General features: G+C 37.9%; 1 protein-coding gene across 2 annotated transcripts in view; it reads right to left on the minus strand.

The window, feature by feature from the left end:
- Positions 1–1,147: 1,147 nt before the first annotated feature.
- Positions 1,148–21,328, minus strand: part of ramp1 (receptor activity modifying protein 1) — a gene marked incomplete in the record, with an annotated part of 56,151 nt that continues 35,970 nt past the window's right edge. The window contains 2 exon segments of one of the 2 annotated variants that reach the window (XM_035677345.1): positions 1,148–3,140; positions 19,242–19,380. In XM_035677345.1, coding sequence (XP_035533238.1) covers positions 2,885–3,140; positions 19,242–19,380 — 395 coding nt within the window. 2 annotated transcript variants of the gene reach the window in all.

Genomic DNA, 21,328 nt, shown 5'->3' on the forward strand with positions numbered 1-21,328 from the left:
TAATACTAGTACCATTAGTAAAAAAAAAAAGGCCCGGCCCAAAATCACCATCGGCCCACCAGGCAAATGCCCGGTATGCCCGATGGCCAGTCCAGCGGTGGCGGAGACTAGTCAGATAATAAATGGAACTAGATAGGAGCTGGGGAGCTTGGGGTCTGTTGTGGCCATCTTTGATTTTGCCATTGACCATGTCCAGTACATGCATTCGTGTTTTTGTCTTGTGGGTTTGTAATCTTACTCATACTTTGAAAACATCAATGCCCTTTGTTTGGTCCCGATAGTACGTTGCATTATCCACTTTGTTGTGTGTGTAACAACTTGACTTGAAACCCGTATTTTAAAATGTTTTGAGGCTTGAGTTACACTTGTCACAAATGACTTGACATTTGAATTGGAATTGTCTCAAATTACATTACACTCAAATCAGATTTGTTACTTGAGACTTGAGTCTTTCTTGAATGACGTAACACTTCACTTGAACTTGTCCCGAATTACTTGCGTCTTGCCTTAAACGTATCTTAAATAACTTGACACTTGTCTCTAATGACACTTGATTTGGACTTGACTTGAGACTTGACTTGCCCTATTCACAAATAGCTTGTCAAACTTGTCCCGAAGGACTTGACACTTGACTTCGATTACCTCAAATTACTTGGACTTTGACCTTAAGAGTTAGTTCTTTCATCCAATGAGAAGCGTTAATTACATGTTGTGTGCTCTAATTGATTTTCGAGGTTTATTACCTCATGGTTTGTGTTCTATGCTGATCCGTTTGAAAGCACCATTTAGTGCAAGATACTCTATAATGCTGTGTTACTACTGCACCATTATTTACTCTTTCACTGCAGACAACACTGCTATTTGAAAAGGGTAAAGTGATAAAAAAATTTCTGGACACAAGTCTTTGTGATGTATAAATGGGAGGCCTTTGCGTTGTTTACACTTTACTAAATATAGTTTTTCCTTTCTCATATTTTTCACACTTCAGCAAATGCCATGGGGGCTTGAACCCAGTGCATTCATTATGACTCATTGTTGTGCACTAAGCCATGCATACATTAATGCAGGATTCATCATTCATATTTAACACATAGTATCCAAAAGAACATCTCTCCAACTCATGAGGAACATAAGTGCCAATCCATAGTGTATCAGACACATTAATAAAGACATTTTATTGAACTTTTTTCATGATCATAGATTTTAAAATTCAATCATCAGAAGTCACGGCAACAGAAAATTATACATTTCATAGCAAATGTTTCTGTCATATTTCCAAGAGCGTTTGGCACAAAGCACAAAGTAAGATCATGTTGAGGAAGTGTGGGTGTGTTTTAAAGTGTGTTTTACTGACAGGCAGGTTACAGGTCAATGAATCTATAAAGGAAAGATAGCATTCAAAAATATCAATGAGGAAACAGTTCACACAGCACACTCTACCACACTTGAAGATCATAAATCAATAGAAACCTAAGGTCCGTGATACACAAACTGTGCTTTAGGCTATGGCAATGTTCAGCAGAGATGTGCGTTGGCTAATCCATTGCTTTATGTTCTCTCCGTAGTTAGACTGATTTTTCCACTGTGAATTTTCTACTCTTTGTTCTGTTTTTCTTTCCACATGTTCAGATAACTGCCTCATTTGGCTGCAATCAATATGGTAATTGATGGTATTGTGTCTTTCTGTATGGTAAACAACATGCATAACAGTGTCTGAGGGAGAAAAATATGACAGAATGTAAGAATTTTTGGTTAATTAACTGTCTGCAGTCTCCAAACTTCTTTCTTTGTATGTTGGCCTTCAGAGTCTTCACTCTCAACCACTTCCACCTGTGTGTCTCCAGCATTTCTTCCTTTTAGTTTCCTTGGTGATGGAGGATGGAAGCTGCAGAACATCACATCATCACAGCCTGTCCAAATTGGGGTCTCAACCCCTGCGTAGTGACCGTCCTCTGTGTTGTGTGGTTTCTCAATATCCTGTAGTCCACATTTGCCAATCTTTAGTTTGTCACATCATTACCTCCTGCTTTTTTCCTGCTGGTTCAGTGTGCATAATGCTATGGAAACATGTCTTTGCTTCCCATTCAAAGACTGAGCTCTTGGTATGCCAAGACATTGAGGACCTGAAGCCAGGGTGTCTGATATGAGCAGAGGAAATTATATGAAAACTCAAAACAGACACATCCTACTCCCACTACACGTTGACAATGTGACGATAAGCCATCTGCATGTTTCAGAGAGTATATTTCGAATATAATACACATATGTTAAAATCAGGTATCTCTGCATCACATGGAACACAAAATGCATCTGAGAGAATTTAATTTAGTGTACAATGTTTTGTTGTCTTGATTGTGTTAGAAAGACATTCATAAAACAGGCCATGTTCAGCACTGCATTTAATTCCTGTGTTGCCATGTTATGTAGTCTCGAAAAATTGTTGTTAAATTCCTTTATGTGTACTTACTAGCATTATCATCACATCCAAAAGTCGTTGAAGCAGTTTCTCTCAATAAAAGTGATTTTTTAAAATATTTACAGTATCTTTCCATCAGTCACTATCTTGGTCCACACCAGATAAAGGTGAGCAGTTCTGGCCCCTCTTTGCGCTGTAAACCAAATAAATGATTTCAATCCATGTTGGTGTAACAGTAGATGGGAGCTGTAGAAGCTTCATATTGATGTGCATTCAAGCATCACTGAAGTAGGATCTCATTTCATCTCGTTCAGCTACTCTTCAAGAACCAATAATGACATGATTCTGGTTCTATTAGAACCCAAACACTCAGGAAAAGAGATCCTTTGGTCACAGAGGGTGAATATGATGCAACCTTAGGGCCAAGTATCTCTTATCTTGAGTCTTGTGACCTCTCCTTCCCGTTCACTACACAATCCCCTCGCTGCGTTTGCTCCTCCACACTACCAGGGCTGTCATGAGGAGGGTGACCAGGATGGGCACAACAATGAAGGGACCCAGGATGTGGTTGGGTGGGTCCCTGAGAAGCCGTCCAGACATCGAGCAGTCGTGGAAGTAGTGCTTGTGGACTCGGATGAAGAACTCATCCACCAGCCTGTTGGGCCAGAAGCACCCTATCCACAGCGCCACCACGTACGTGCAGTTTGTCAGCTCGCCGTATAGTCTATATGTTGGTGACACAAAAGAGAAAGATAAACAGTCACACACTGAAGAAAAAAATCAACCGGCCATTTGCAAACCCCCACTTTCCTTGCTGTTGTTATACCCATCAAAGTTTTTGGTCTCATACAGCATGTATGCAGGTACCACTTGCAAAAAGTGGGTCTTTGATTTCAAACAGAGACAGATGAAAGTAGCTTCTCATTTCTTCCACTGACCACTGATTTTGCCCACTGACATGACAACAGGCAGCACACAACATTATCACTGGCAGATTTCATCATCAATACATATTTAGCTAATTAAGATAACAGTCTCTGACTAACTTTTTGCTTTTTAATGCCGTAGTAAAAGAAAGGTTTTTAGGATGATGACTAACCAATATGTTTGGCTGTGTGAGGCTATATTGGGTAAAGTTAATGTTGGGGTTGCTGGAGTGTGAACCTCCCCAAGAGCACGACAGAGGCATTAAAAACGTTTAAAGACTGATACCAGCTTCCACACAGTGGGTTTAACACTGCACAGTGCATGCTTTAGTCATGAAAGGGGCTTTATTTAAGGAACCTTTAACCACACAGACAAATGTTATTACCAAATGGTTTGCTAACTCTTGGGCTTGCAAGCAATGCTGCTGTAGTTTAATACTGTAGGTAGTAGGAATGGAAAAAATAAAATAAAACAACAACAAAGGCTTGACCTTGGAAATAGCAGATAGACAAAAGAAGACGTGTAACTAGGAGCTGGGGTATGAGAAGAGTCTTGTACCAGATTGTCCAGGTGGCTCAGATACAAAACACTTGTCCTGCTCCGTTAGAAACCATCCAGGAAAAAAAAAACCATGGAGGAGTGTTATACTGATTTTCTATTGTTTAGACCTAGTATGTGTACGTTGCTCCTCCATGGTGAGTCAATCATAGGAGTTCACAGGGCCATAATTGAGGTAATGACCCATGATTATGACTGAGCACACAGAGGCCACTGCAACTGCACAAAGCAAGGTCAGATACGTCGTAACACGTATAGTAGGTCTTTATACAGTACGGTTCGCACTTAAAGAGACCAGTGAGTGACAGCTGATAGACATTATAGACGTTCATTAATGGCCAGGCTTCCCCCCCAACTGTGTTCTAGTACATGTAGCTCTTTATATTATACGCCTTATTGTTTTACAGATTTTATCAGAATAATACCCATTTTATTGATGCTGCAGTAGGTAACTTTTTGTCATATTTGCTAAAACTTTCACTATATCCAGATAGAAGTGCATGATAGACAGATAACCTGTGAAAAAATCAGGTTTCCTCCTGGTGCTCCTAATGGCATTTGCAAAAATACACCAGACTCAACAATCACCACAATCATTTTATTATATTTTATTATTATTATTCATTTAAAAAAAAGGTTGCACTGACATATTTTAACAACTGAATAAAACCCTTAAATACAATATTATCACATTACTTTACCCATTTTAGACTAATGTATAAAGACATAGTTGTGTTCCTGGCCACCTTACCCTTACACCTTTTAGCTCTGTTTTGGTCTCCGCCAACTCCTAGAGGAAAATATATTTTGTAGCTCCACTATGTTACCTATAAAGTCAGGTAATGTTCCATGGGTGTATCACATTGCATGTAGTCAGTTTAACCCACGTTCCTATTAAAGTATCAATAAGTGCAGCTTTAATATTCAAATATATTTTCTAGCAAAGAACATGTGTGTTGCTAGTTCTCTCTGATCTGCACAGCTCAGACCGAATATGTTTGTTAAAAATTCTAACGGCTTTTGATGATGCACCCCAACAAGAGTTCTGTCTTTGTGGAAGTTTTGTAGATGTAAACAGCTCAGGGCTGCTTGGCATAGGACCAGAGCTGCAGAGCACTGTGGTTGCTTCGGGTGTCAGGTTCACTCTGTCTGGGTGTGTACTTCCTTCCTCTGCTATATCCTTGAAGTTTTACAAGTTGTGGAAGAGAAAAAAGAGAATTCTGGTCCCGCAGCTGGTCTAATGAGCACTAAGGTTTCTAAGAATGTTTATGAGTCACTGACTGAAAGAAGTCGCAGCAGAGTTGAGGCAGGGGCGGCGTACACAAAGAGATGCAGTCGGTCGCTGGCTCACCTCATGCAGCTACGGTCAGCGACAAATTAAACTTGACAGCATGCAGCTTCTTTGAGAGTGTGTGTGTGTGTGTGCTGCTGAATGTAATCCACTATCTCATTTCTGTTAGTAATTTCCTTTTGATCATCCAACCTTATTAAACTGAGTACAGAGTGAATCAGTCAGTGTGATGTAAAGCCATGGCGGTTATACACCATACTGGTTAAACTTATTATTTCTTGAAGAAATGTCACAAAATACTCTTTTTCTATCTTAACTTGGCATTTGTGCTGTGACCAAGACAATGTTGTGTCTTTTAAACTGTCCTCCCCTTGTTACAAGTGTGTGTATTTTACAGGCAGAAGGAACATGCATGTATTATGGATGTATTGCCCATGTATGTATATATTTTACCCCAATTTAATAAGCTGGAAAGACTAGAATTGGCAGGCAGTGGTAAGAAAGGGAAACAACAATGAGGTAGTTAGAAGGAGAATGTAACATTTAATTTCTATTTTATCCCCTTTCCTGTTAGTATTTGTGTCTGTGATGGTGGCATCCAGAGCTGATCTCCATCCTAACATTAAATGCCATGACAAATAGTATTACCACAAATGGTCTGCTTCAATTGTCTACTAAAGAAGTGCAATTAGAGGATTTGAAGTGTTGGTACTGAGACACAGAGCTAATGGCCTCCGTTACTGTTCCTCTTTTACACTGTAATACATATTTAGAATGAAACCGGTTTCAATCAGCTCAGTGATGGCGACTCCAGAATACAGTATGTTTTAGGCTATTTGTGGTTTTCTCTATGGGAATTAATAAACAGCAACAACGGCAGAGTGGTAACAGGGTTACTGCTGGCTGCTGTAGCTGCAGTGACATTACACATATGCACAGTTTTAGAAATGAATTTAAATGGTCCAATTTGTGGGTTGGGTCAAACATTACAAATAAAATTAGGATAAAGGATACAATTTGTGTATGCTTTACATTCAATGCAGAGAGCAGAGAAAATTTGACTTTTAGCAACATTTTTAAGACTCAGCTGAGCTGAGCTTAACAAAGGCCAAAGTATTAAGTTAACTCAGAAAGCCAGACATCCTCATCCAGTTGCACACTGGATGCTTGTGTAGCACTCGTGGATGTTGAGTTAGAGCATTCTCCAGCTAGTCTGCTCATATGAGTACGTCTGCCATCGCCTGAACTGTCTATCCCAGACTGGAATTTCCATCTCAGTTTAAACCTCGGAACAGAAGAGAGAAGAGTTTACATAGATGGCTCATCTTATTTAGACAAAGAAATGGGACGGCTTCTTACAAGGTTTTCTATTCTAAACAGTAACAGAGTTTCTTGCTCTCACTCCCATTTAAGATCAATTTAGATCTCCCCATAATCATATGCTGGTCTTCTACAGTGGGCATTTCTGTCTGCCAATAAAGGTAAAAGCATTCTCTAAACTTGTGTTTAACCGGAACCTGAAATTCTTCTGATCCCTTAAACACATGCACCCTCCAGAGTCTGCCACAAGCCGAATCCTCTAAATGTGACACTGCATCCTTTCCGAATTGTTATATAACATTTGACCCTTTCATAGCTCAATTAATGCTTTTTTTTATGAAAAGGATTAAACATAAATTTAAAGTCTAGCTGTCGGTTTGGGTACTTAATTGCTTACATATGTATATCTGCTGTTGTGGGGGCAGTTTTGTCACTACGCCATCAGAGTTGTCAGATTGCACACAACAGCAAAAGTGTGAGTATGCCTGTTCAAGTCTATGCATGACTGTGTGCCCACTCTCACGTCAAGTGCTTTTTGATTTTTTTTGTGTGTGTGGGAGATGCAGTATGCAATATTCTATTTATTTGTCACTCAATATGGGTTTTAAAATAAGGGATGTTAAAGAGTGTGAAATGATGGAAATGTGCCTGCATTCATATCATCTGTGAGCATATAAAAGATTAATCTTCAGATATAATTTGCATGTAAATAAAGTATGTGTGTAAGTAGAAAATCAACTCATAATAACCTCATAATTGGAAAACAGAGCATGACATAGATATAGATATAAATAAAGAGATGCAGACAAGCATGATAGATACAGAGTGAGAGACAGGCATAGCTTAATTGACTATACTTATCTATAAAAAATACCCCATATGAAAAAGATGAAGGACAGAGGGAGCTGAATTAGGCAGGGGCATGCTGTTTTTTATCTGTTGACTGAAGAACACAGTGTGAATAAATAAAACCTGGATAATGAATAAATAAAACCAACACAGAGCAAAGCTGCTCCAGTGACTTGAGAAATGAGTCCGGACGGTTCCTTTATTCCACTGACGGACATCTACAGAGCAAAGTGCATAGTGGACAGGTATATGAAGTTAGATAGAGCGGGTAACATGTTACTTATTTAGGGTGCATGCTGTTGTCATTTAAAGCAGAAAGACAACAGTGAGGTCTGTGGGTCATTCACTTAACAATAAACAGGAGCTGAAGGAAGTTTTTGTTGGAAATTTAGGACCAATGAACAAGTTTTTAGTTTTTGGTTCAGATTCAGATGCAGTTTTTAAACATTTTTGTACATTACTATTTTCAAAATAATGAAATTCATGTGCACACATATCACTGACAAAAACTCCTCTCAGCCTCTAAAAGCTTGAGCTCAAGTGAAGGAGTGATTTATTCTACAGAAACCTTTCACACAGTTTTGAGTTTGTTTGTTTTTAATGTTTTTAAAATGGACTAATATCATGCTTTCACCTTCTAGCTTTTAACATGTAACAAGTCCCAAAAAGTAAAATGTCATTTGTCAGCACCTAAAATGTAGCATTTATGTTTTATTTGCTGTTGCCCTCCTGACAACCTCTGAGTCATATTATATTAAACAGTAGTTTATATTTAGTAGTGTTAAACCTCACTTTGAAATCACCATCAGAGTAGCAAATATCTCAAGGGTCGTGCTGTTCAGTTTGGCCGTGTTGAGACCAACTGTAACCCAGCATGAAAAAAACATGGAGACACCGCGCGGGAGAGGAGCCACAGGGGGTTTCGGCAAAAAAAAATGTAGTCACCTGGCAAAAAAATTTACCATTTGCTGCAACCAGCAACCTGCAACATTCCAGGAAGATTACTTTGTAATTGTCATTGTCGCAACAGTAGATAAAATAACTGTTGCTGTACACTGTGTGCTGCTCAGGCATCTAATGAGTCTTCAAACTAATGAATCCATTACTATCACTGCACAATATTTGTCTGTTAAGATGGTTGCTGTGTCAGATTAGGCGATTATATAGTCAGACATTCTTGCCACGGCTTTGCCGACAGACAGTATGTTGGTCCCCAACCAATCATAGCTTACTGTTTTTCCCGACATGCGGGATGTCATTGGGAAAGAGGTGGAAGAGGCTGACTTCTGGGGACAACAATGTAAACATAAAATGGTAGTGTATATGATATAGTAGAAACAATGATGCTCCATCTCGCAACATCATGAGGCGTCCACAAGAAACAGAGGAAAGTGCTCCTTAATGCTGCAAAATTATTATGTTCACGAGCAGGAAAAAAAAGTGTCACTACCCTTCCAGAGTTTATTCTCTGTTTTAACAAACAAATAAATTGCATCAATAGTTAATTATGCTTTGTAGGAAAGCAGGGAAAAAGATTCATGATCACAAGGTCACACAAATTTCAACAACATGAATGTGTGGAGATTGAAAATAAAATCTATAATATTTACCATGAAGTACACAAGACCCAAAAGAATTGTTATATCATTGTTATATCCGTTGTCACAAAGAAACTTACTAGTCCTCTTTATGGATTAAATATAGTGTGGATGAGATACAAAACACTTGTGATCAACATTGATACTGTCATTGTACTTTCTGTTCATTATAGCTAAGGCAAAGGTCTGATAAGATAAGAAAGAGATCTCTTAAAGGAAAATGGGTCATGAAGCATCAAAGAATTGCAGCAGTGGAAACTAAGAACAGGATAAAGGCTGCAGAGATAAATCTATTGAACATTAAAGACTAGTGTCAAATTACACAAAGATACAAATGCTGATTTTGTGACCTGGTGTCACTGTACATGTTGTCCTGTAATGCTTCATCACCTATAAGCTGAATCTCATTAGAAAAGCTCCTCTTCAAGCATTTACTGTTAAGAAATGTTCTCTCACGACTGCTTGGAGAGATCACGTCAGAGCAGAAAGGGAGATATTCCGCCCTCTGAAACCAAAGTAATCCAAAAGAAAACAGGCCAAACTGTCAGTACCGAGGACATCAGACAAAATGTTCTTTTTCTCTCTACTTTGTTATTCAGCTTACCTCCAGCATCTCTTTTCCTCCGGGGTAGATTGAACTTCCGAGTTTGTGTATGTGTGTGTGCAACTATTTCTCTTTGCTACATGAGCAAAAGTGATACAATATTTTGCAAAGTTTCTTTTTTTTAAATGTTTTTTTAGTTTCTTTTTGTTTCTGGCCAGCGGAATACAAACACACACACACACACACACACACACACACACACAAAGTTTTCTCTCTGCTGATATTTGTTCTCCCTTTTCTTCTCTCTCCCTCTGAACGTGTTTCAAATCAGTCAGTGTCACGATGTGAACACTTGGTTTGTGTTGACGTTCATTTTTGACACGTGTGCTTGTGTTTGTGTGAGTAATTGCATGTGTACTGTATGTGTGTTTGTGTTTGGGTGCTTTGTGTATGTTTATCCTGAGGTATAAATTTGCTTCTGTGACTGTATTTAAACAGTTTAGACACGTGTGTGTACTAATGTTTGTTCTGTCCATATTAAAATATCCCTGCTAGGCCTGGACGTATAAACTAACTCGTATGCTACATCGTTAAGCCAAGATTTTACAAATGCTGACCTTTCCCAAAAGAATTGTGACTCTTAGTAATGATTGTGCATTAGTGATTAATATTATCCAAAGTGCATTATGGCCAAGTGCAAGAAGCTGCACAATTTTGATAAAGGTAAAATGTGTGTCAAGCATGAAGGAGAAACTACGCTCGTCACCTAAAAATTACATTTGTATATTACTAAGTTATTTTTATTATTACGTTGTGGTAACAGTATTAGTATCAATATTTTTGCAACTTGCCAGGTACGTTGATTAACTACTCTCTATTATGTTCACAGAAAACGTAATTCAGTCAAACACATTTGTTGCTGGATATAATGTAATTTCTAGGAGACTAAGCTGGGTGGGCGTGAAACTCGCAAAAAGCATGAAAGACTCTATTCAACCAGACCTATTCATACACATTCTTGGCTACTGTGGCGGTTCAACATGGCGGACTTCTTGGAATAGTACCTGCGCCCTTCGTAGATAACAGCTCATTCTAAGGCGCTTTTCTTTACTTTAAGTTTAATTAATAGGCCTACCATTTTTTTCAGAAAATACTGTCTATATTACTATACATAACAAATTGTCACTTGAAAACAGAAACATGTAGTCAAGGAAGCAATAGAGCTTCCACTAAGTGCCTGAGAGGCAATTAAAAGTGCCTAAAGAACTTGTCACTCTCTATTGTGAGTGCATTGTACAAACTGGAGGTGACTGCAATGAATGAACCTGAATCGTAGAAGGTAGAAAGCAACAGAAATAACAAATAACAAAAAATAAAAGAACAAACAAACACTGCAGTGCAACTGTGACAATTTAGAAATACTAATAAAGGGGATATTCTGGATATCTGTATTATTGTATCTGTATCTGTAAGTGAGATGTATCGTTGTAAAAGATAGAGTATCAATACAAAGGCAAATGGACACATAGAGAGAGAGAAAATGAGAGGCAATGGTGCACGATGAGGGGAAGAAAACAGTGCTGGGCAAACTCATCCCAGATTCTTTTCCTGCTTCAACTGAAACCCAGTGGGACCAATGAGAGTTGTCAAAGTCAGTGTTTGCAGTATTGATGCAAGGCTCAGAACAAGGAGATGGCTCAATTAAAGTAGGGAAACACCTCTTGTTGTATGTTCCTCTGAGGGCTGCAGTATATGTACTCAGTTCTAAATCAAATTTGAGGTGTTCTCAAAGATGGTGCTTTGTTCAAATGCCAGCATACTAAAGGAGGAGGAAGATCATAAAGAGGTTTCTCCCCTATAGCAGCAGATGGGGAACTGAATGTGAAAGGAAATTTATGCCAGCCAGTTTGATGATCTTCAGAAATGGGGGACTACTTTTATTAAACTTTCATACAAATCAAAAACCATCCTAACCAAGGCAAATATTGAAACCCTTGTCCTAATGTTGTTAAGCATGCATTGCATAACTGCTGCAGGCGCCACGACAATCCAGGCAATGCTGGATGTTATCCAGTCATTAGAGCTGTAAAAACATACGGCAATCCATTTCTAATCACCAACTAATCAGGCGTTTAATCACAGAGGTCCACAGAAAGCAAACTTCAATTAGCTTTCCACACTACTGAGCTCACTGGATTTTTCTGGCCTGAGTTGGCACATAACCCAATGTGAGCTCACCCACAAAAGGGGTTTTCAAATTATTACAGACGGCTGACAGGCATGCATGACTGACTGACAAAAATACCCTCCAACAATCACATAGAAAAAATGCTCTTGTAAAACCAAGAAATTAAGCTATTTTTAAACAAAGAGCCTGCGATAAGAAAACAAAGACAAGGGCAAATGGAGAGAATTAGACTTTAATTAGGATTAATCAAGAAACATAATATTGGTCTTTGTATTTATTGGGAAAACCATTCTACTGTGTTCTGATTCTGCATTAATGTCACCTCAGTAAGGGGCTTTATGTTAGAGGGATTAATAAGTATAAGAAGAAATGTGCTTTTGTGAACTTCTTTTAATGCTAGAAAATATCTTCTCTGAGAATTTTTCTCTTAATTATTTTGTTTACACGGCAAATGAAAACTAAAATGAAAGAAAGTTGTTTTCGTAGTGTTTATGGACTATGCATAATGCAAGAGGGGTTGGGTGTGTGTTGGATGCTACGCTAAGCTACTGCCATGCTGAACACAGTAATGTAATAATGTGCCACAATTAGCTGACTAACCCAACAGACAGAGCGGATGGATGAGCAGATACAGCCTACAGGGTTGTGTGCTACTGAGGTTGGCAGATGGATTGACTAACGTGAAAGCATAGTTAATAGACCCCATACATATTCATATACAGCACATTGTCTCAAGTTGGTGATGTCAAAGTTTTGAGCAAGAGAGGCAAGGCATCTAAACTTTTTTTCTTTTTCATTTATGCATATATTAGTGTTATTGTGGAGCTCCACTTTTATTTATCTTATATCTTCAACAGGAGTAGTCATATAATCTTAGGTTCAATTTAGTTCAAAGCTGATTGTTTTTGTAATTTAACAGAAATGTACTTTCTTTAAAATGTAGCACAAGTAGTCAGTAGTACCTATAAGTAGAAAAAAGTCATAAAGTGAGCAAACTGGCTCGGCAGTCAGTTTCACAAGTTAGTTAACATTAGCCACTTTACTGTTCCATACCAAGTAAGGTTGAAATGGCTCTTTAATTGAGCAAGGGTGTGTTTCATGGCTTATGAATACAGACTTTGTATTTGTGAGATGAATTATGTGTTTTTTTTCTTCTTTTAAAAGTTACGTTTATGACAGAGGCATGTAAGTGAATTGCCCTCTGACTTTACCGATTATTGCACAATGATGTTATCTGGAAAACATGACAGCACTCAGATCTGACTGAGCTTTAGAGATCTCAGAAGATGCCGATGGATTAATGGAGTCATTTTCAGTTCAGAAAATAAGTCTGGGATCAAAAGCATTCCTCCTTCCTCTATAGTGACAACATTAAGAAAAATAGCTTCAGAAAGTGTCAAAGTTTATTTTTCTGCTACAGCACAGAGATCAGCTTCATAAATCAAATGTATGCTCTCTTGAGACAAAGATATTACCCAAAAGGCAGAAATGTATCTTACATTTTTGGTTTCACATATGTGAATTGTTTCACTGCCAATCCACATACTATGTAAATTCTCCACAGCAGCCTGCAACACAACATAAAGAGAGACACAGACTTTGTACTGCAACCCCCATTAGCTTAAATGTCTTTCTCTTATCTACGGGTGTGGACACATACTGTATGTCGTGCTATATCTTGGCTTGCTGAACAAGCTTGTAAACAAACAGTGTCTGTCCTTGTATGCTGCAGTTATCAGCTGTAAGAGTTACACTTTGTCGATGCCCCTTCCTGCTCAGCTTTCAATCAAACATGTACACCTCCCCGCCTACTCATAGGCTTAGAGGGTAAAAGAGCATTTTTAATTTATCTATAAAGGCCCTTTTAAACAAATTCAATATACTTTTTTGTGGATTTTGGACTGCAAAAACGAGTGACTTATGATGTTCTGCTAATGTTCTTATGAGGGTAAACAACTATGATTAAGGTGTATTTTTATAATCACTGTGGTCATTGGATTAAAATGCAGATTCTTGCCCCAGTTGTTTGCCAGAAGGCCTTTCGTGTTATGATGTCTGCAGAAAGATCACTGTAAAGTCTCGTATAGTAAATAATTGGAATTGTACCCTTCGGGGCTTGAAGCAATTACATTGTTACTTTGTTCAGAGATGCCGCTGGCACAGAGTAATTGGACATGACAGCTGAATACAAATCCTTTACTATTCTCTATTTTTCTTTCCAGGATTTGTTTGTTATTAGTTGTTGTTTTGTTTTTTTCAGCTAAATTACAGTTTATATAAAATCCATTTTCCACTCAATTGTTTCTTTAATATAAAATAAGCACAGTGTAAATGCTTTCTTGGGGCACAAAGGAGCCTTTACAAACCATCAGTTCTACAAGCACTGACTAAATCTCTGCACATCCTCCTGATGCAGGTAGTGACCGAGGTGGCATATGTGTGGTTGGTTATTGAGTTTGATGTATTCGACCTCACATAGTGTCTACAGGGTACAAAAACATATGAAACCTTTAGGGAGAGATTCAATGACTGAATAAAAAAAACATGACTGAAGTGAAAGATAGAGAATGAAGATTGAATTCACAGATAAACGTATTAGCTCCAGTGATAGACTGTTATATACTGGTTAGATATGTGAGGAGAGCAACTGAAACAGATATGTGAGGAGAGCAACTGAAACAGTTTTTCTCATCTACGACTGTGAATTAAGGATTTATTTTAACCAAAGCAGAATTGCTGATTGCTTATTATTATTTTATGTTTGGTCATATACTAATGAAAACGTACCTATGAATATTATATCCACATTCTGCCAATCAATCCTTCTAAATGGTCTGGATCTTTAAATGAGGTTTTGAATACAGAACTTGTAGTGGCTAAAATTTGGTGGACACTATGTGTCAAAATGGCCAGTAGTATGAACAGCTGCTGAGGGTGACTGATCATCCAGCATCAGCAGGGCCCGGTCCCGATTAATTACAACGTAATCTCATGTTAATATAATGAGTGTTTAAAATGCAGACCCTAAGTGCTTTAATTTTTGAAGCAACATGCTGGAAAATTTTCAAATTGAACCTAGATGGTGACATGTTATCATTCCTGTCTCCAGCTGGATGTCTATGCCTTTCCATCTGCCTTCCATCTGCATTAACAGACTCGTCATATTTTCCATCTGCTAAGTGTCTTGTACATACCTGGGCGCTAGCAGACCAAAATGAGGAACTGCAACAACATTCATCTCTGAATTATCATACAACTAAATTCACCATCAAAAGCATGCATTTAGCAGGTTTCTCAGCAAACCCCACATTTTTAACTGTCGAGCCAGGATGAGAATAATTTCATTAGTCTCAATTAAAGATCACAGAGTCAACAGATTGACTGTGCCCCAGCCACTTCCTGTACCCAGACACATTTGTGAGAGTAGTAAAAATAGCAAATAGCAGCAATAATTTCCTCCTCACTTTCTTTTATGCAATGCCACTGAGTGGTCTTTTTTTTATTATTCTTTTTTGTCTGATGATTCTCAGAAAAAGCTGTTTCTTCCTTCTTTCAGGGTAAAAGCTTTTCAGATGTGATGAAGGGACTGCCATCTGTAGTGTGACCTCTCTGGCCAGTGTTGCTGGAAGTAATTAGACAAGCTTGACAATACATGATATATTGATTCACTGAGCTGCACATCCAGCAGTAAACATTTGAACATTAATTGGGTATGCATTGGGTTTATGCAGATATTAAGGCTTGTGATTCTGAGTCATGCATACAGCATGTAAACAACTGGGTGTTATGGCAAGCAGCACAGCAGTTCCACTGCAGCTGAAGTGATATAATTAATGCATTGATACTTTTCTACATCTTAAAAGACCATACCAATGATTTTGCATGTTATAGTCCATTTACTACTTAATTAGAGAGCTAACCTATTGCAACTATTGATTTACATACATTTCCATACAATATAAAAAGCGATTGTCAGACTGTTGAAACGTGCTTGAGTTGTGAACTCCAACAGAGCAAATATCAAGCCTGCAGATGCAAATACACTTCAGACTTTTCAAATCAATCTGCCCTGATTATATTATAATAATTAAAGTGAATAAATGTAACATCGACAAAAAAAATAATGCTGACCTGGTAGTTACTGTTATGGAGTTCCTTAAGTAAGTTTCAAGATGTTGGTTAGGTCTGCTAATGGATCACGCTGCTCGGATATGAATGAAAAAACAAGAGCTTGAAGGCTTAAAGGAAGAAAAAAATGCATAAAAAATTCTACAACATTCAAAATAGCAGTAGCATTAGTCATTAACAGTAATGTTCAATGGTCATGATTTGTAGTTATGGAGATACAACCTGTAAGAACACTGGTGTGGTCCTCCGAGGGCCAAATTGTGATGGCTAAATGACTGGGTCAGAGCATTTCCAAAACTGCAGCTTTTGTTCCCGGTCTGCAGTGGTCAGTACCTATCAAAGGTGGTCCAAAAGGACAAGCAGTGAACCGGAGACAGGGTCATGGGCGGCCAAGGCTCACTCATGTGGTCCGATTCAACAAACGAGTTACTGTAGCTCAGATTGCTGAAAGAGTTAATGCTGGTTCTGATAAAAAGGTCTCAGAAGACATTTTAAAATGTCACAGTTGGAAAAACATGTGGGTAAATATTACATTTATTGATCGCTGAATTTTATTTAGCTGCTTCAGTATTAGGGTCCTGGTATTGTAAAAGTGGCTCTCTGTCACACTCTCATGACTTTCTGCACCACTTCATTATAACAGATCCATGTTTAATGTTATTAGTAACACCAGTGTTTTTCCTACTAAGACAAGTCAAAATGTCTGCTGTGAAAAAAAGTCTATTGTTAAGTAAGGCAGACTGTCCTCTAATTGCAAATATCAAAAGCCTTTTTCATTGTATTCTGTCTATGATTTCAAAAAATTAATAACATTTGCTGTCATGAAGAAATTTGCTGTTTGTTTGTTATTTTCTAGCGTTACTATGGCTACATTGTTTCTGAATGGCAGTGAGACATCTTTGTATGGAGTGGTGGGTATGGTGTGGTGACCTGTCCAGGGCTTTTTCCGTGCCTTTTTCTCAATGCATTGTGGGTTGTTATGTGGACACTACAACATATTGACAAGAGAACAAATAGTATCATGAGTTGATGGGCTGTGGGAGTACAAGGGATGTCACTAACAGCAGACAGATTAACATGTAATATATTTGCATTAGCATCTGTGAGACACAAGGGTATAGCTATAATGCATAACGCAGAGGCAAAATGGGAAAATGAAAGGAAATGAAAAGTATGGTGCAAAATGGGATTTAGACAGGAATGAGGGAATGAAGGAAGTAGAAAAAAACATGACTGTAGTGATAAGGGAAAAAAAAGGAAAAACAAGGCTCATGGCTCCCTTTTTCAGTGAAGATGACATGTTATATTTAATTCAATTATGTCTGTCAGTTTGGCACTTGAGCTTTTTGTGAAAGCTCATAAGTATAATGGAAGGATGGGATCTGAGGAAAGGACACTCACACACTGACACGTACATACACACCAAATGTCATTTGAACTGAATTAGAAATCCCTAGTGGCATCTTGGCCAGGATGTTGCTTTTACTTCGAAGGGGGAGCAACTGTCCTGAAACTTGACCTTTTCTACTCAGCTGAGCTGTTTTTTGACATTTTAATCTTTCATTCAATAGTCTTTTCTTTTTTTCTGTTCCTGATCTTTCTGTTTTCTGTGAGGTAGTTTGGGACAAATCTAAGGTACAAGTGATCAGAAAATAGCCTGCAAGTCAGATAAAAACATACTCCTCAGATATTATTTTGTTTATTGTAATATCTTAATCTAATGTAACTATAGACCAAACTTTGCTCTATAGTTGATGAAAAGTAGAGAAGTAACTATGACTTTCTTCCACATCTTCCAAAATATCTAATCTAATCTATCTAAAATTACATTTGTTTGACAGGGACCATGTATAAAAAACCTTAATCTCAAGCAATAAGAGAAGATGCTTTAAACTAGTTTAGCTAGCTGCAGTACTTTCGAACTGCAGCCCCCAGACACAAACACTGAAAAATACAGTAGATACAGAATAAAGTGAATTCCATATTCAAGATAAAATGTACTACAGATGTCAATGCGTACAGATATCTCTGAATAATTCAAATGATTCACATGACATGGTACTTAAATAAATATATGAAAACATGATTTCAGAGTGTGTTCTTCACTGGCCTTAAATGAAAAGACAGAAGTTCTCTTAAATCTGACATTAAAGTTCTGCTCATTTGCTAGGAGCAGAATTGAACAAAGCTTTTGAACAGCAGAGGAGCAGTTCTGTGAGTTATTTTAAACACCAGACAGATAACTGATTAAAAATTAATATATCAAACTTCAACATATTATATTCACTATGACAGTGATCACATGTATGTTTGTATGTTTGTGTTAAAATATTTTTTTTCTGTGTTTTCCAATATGCAAAGTATGGCACATGAGTAGTTAAGCAACTTCCTCCAATGTTTCTGACAGCTTAGCAGCTACTTGTTCAGTGCCTTACACTTGAGCGTATATGATTGTGTCATCTGCATACATCAGGATTTCAACATAAATGGAAAATACAGGCATTGAATAACAACCCAAATTACCATTGCAGCTTGTTTTTTCCACACCTACTATGACATAGTTGGCTCAGGTCCAAAACTGTATGAAAGGGATTGAAAAGCAAAAGGTTGAACTCATGATAGCTTAAACAGTGCGGCTCATGAGACTAGAAGAACCCGGTCCGGTGTGTGTAAGGGGGAAGCCTTCAGGGAGGCAGCACAATATTACACCCAGATAATTCTGGACGGGGATTTTTTTGTTTAAATATGAAAGTTTGATGATCAAGTGGGGGGTAATATTTATTTGATCGTTTAATGGTAATGATGCCAATAACTGGCACTCAAATCCTAAGAGCAATTTTGAAAACTTGTGGTGCCAGTCGTCTTTTACAGTGAGTGCAAAGATAATATTTGTACATGCACAAAAGGTCTCTGTTAATAACAAAAGCGTTGAGCCTTTGTTCTCCAGTTGTTCACTGTCTCAGCGTATCCATTCTTATTCCCCTCTATTTTTTCTACTCACTCCCTTCCTTTGTTGTCTCTCACCCAGTTTCTAATCAGCTTTTGGATAGTGACCAAAACGTTGGACAATTGTACAATATAGACCTCGAGCCAGAAGTAATATAATCTACTACTTTTATGACAACACTTCTTAGTGTGGACTTAACTTCCATTGTGTTCATTCAAACTAGATCAAAGATTATGAGTAAAAATTATATTTCTGTTGTCTGGAGATTTTATGGAACACATTACAATTGCATTTAGGCCTTTACTGCAATAAAACTGACAAAGAGCATGAAACTGCTGATGCAAAGTCTTAAACTCAAAATGTGAAGCTCATTATGTGTTGTTTGTTTTTCTGTGAATGTAAATCCTGTTCATCATGTTTGGATGTGTCAGTCTCTGTCTAGCTTTGTGTGTGTGTGTGTGGTTATCCTACTCACTCGACTGTGTCTTCCCAGCTACACCAGTGTCTCTGGTCCAGCTCTTGCATGTCCCGTCTGAAGTGGGCCAGGCAGGACTCCTCAATGGCGTTTTCGTATAGGGGTCCACACCCCAATACTGACACACACTGAGACACTGCTGAGTGAAGCGGGAGAAAAGAGAAATGTGGATGAGTGGCACAAAAGAGGAAAAGGCAAAAAAGTTTTTCTGATTATTTAAAAAAATATATAAACCAGTGAGTGTTTGCACAAATATTTTGTTTCATTGTCATTCTGTGTAAGTTTGTGTGAGTGTGTGTGTGTGTGTGTGTGTGTGTGTGTGGTCAATGCATGCAGCCTTCTATGGCCTGGTTAAAGGCTATGATGGGGTGGAAGCACAGAAAAGCACTTAGGATTGAAAACAGCTATGACCTGAAATGTTGTTGCCTGTTCTTTGGGTCACTGCAAACTAAGATGTTTCCCCATCTGTGGGACATGACACAGAGGCACCATCTGCTACCACAGTGTTAGGTATATAATTGCCTTACAAGACCTCCAAAACAACACACACACACATTTGAAATGATTTACCGAACCGGAACATTTACAGTGAATTTTTTGTCAATGAGAAGGAGAGCGCTTTTGATGTTGAAAAAGACGCTTTGGACTATTAACTCTAGGAATGTGTCTACTGCAAGCTAAGAAAGGATAAGATAAAATTAGACTTTGATGCCTCATGGAGGTAAAATCACAGTGATAAACTCTGCATAACAGTATCAGAGTAATATCTGATGTAAAATGTTATTTCAGATAATTCCTTATAATCCCCTTGATGGAATAGTTTGACATTTCGGTGAATACTCTTATCTGCTTCCTTACCAGGTTAGAAAAGTTGATTCATGACTTTATGTGAGCAAAATATGAAGCTAGAACCTTAGAAAAATCCACCTACCAGCACCTTTAAAGCTCACACATATGTAAGTACAAATGCAAAATGAATTAACATTTTGCTCTCAGCATACAAATATTTGTATTTGTGATTATTTATTAATATTTTCTGCCTGTTGGTATTGGCTGCCTTACATTGATGGATCTTTGGAATTTAAAACCATATATAGATAAAATATCCAGATGAGAATCATTAATTGGCTAATACAGTAAATTAAATATGTGAAAATCAAATCTATGCCAAAAATCCTGCATATCTAGGATAGTCATGAGGCATTGTTGAATCATTTGCAATAATGCATGAATATGACCAGACTGAGTTTTAACTTGAGCTTAACCTGAGATTGCATGACTCATTTTTAATGTATTAGAGAGAAATTAGGGACAACTCCAGATGGGTTCTGAGATCAGTCTGAGTCTGAACGGAGCAGGGATAGAAACAGAGAAACAAGGGAGGATCTAGTTGTTTTGAAGATGGAAAAAAAAACTGTATAAAATGGAGGTTCAAAAAATACAAAAACACAAATAACTTGTTTACATTTCTACAAAGAATCCGACTCATGCTGTGAGGAGAGTGGATGAAAAGGTTCATCTATCCGTCTTCATCACTCCGATCAAAGACTGCGATCAAAGATCAAGATAAAGTGTGTATGTTTGTGAAAGTCACAGACATAAAGGAAAAGCAAGAGAGTGAGAGAGTTGCATTTTTTCTGCAGATCAGATTTTTGTCATGCTGACAAGCTCTAACAACAGGTTGGCAAAGGTTGTTTGTGACTGACTTCCAAATGCCTTTATGAGAGCTATGATTGGTTAAGGCAGTACTTCTCAAATAGTGGGGCGCGCCCCCCTGGGGAGACGGGAGATGAACGGGAGACGTTTATTTGACATTTCAGACGACCTCCAAGAACAACTCACAGAACATCTAACAGACAAACGTTAAATATAAACAATATTGTTTGCAAATTTTGCACAAAAAAAACAAATATTAAAAAAAATATACCTTTTTGAAAAGGAATAAGCTGATGAAGCTGACAAGTGACCAATGTTTACAGTTTAAACACGTTTTGAATGTGACTGTGTTAAGTCTATAAAAATGTACATCCCAGTTAATCATCATCTTTTTTCTCTGTTTTAAGAATCACACAGACTGAGCAGTCTTG

Source organism: Morone saxatilis, unplaced genomic scaffold (assembly GCF_004916995.1).
Source record: "Morone saxatilis isolate NCDOM2014 unplaced genomic scaffold, NCSU_SB_2.0 Contig5, whole genome shotgun sequence".
In the NCBI taxonomy this organism is placed as follows: domain Eukaryota; kingdom Metazoa; phylum Chordata; class Actinopteri; family Moronidae; genus Morone; species Morone saxatilis.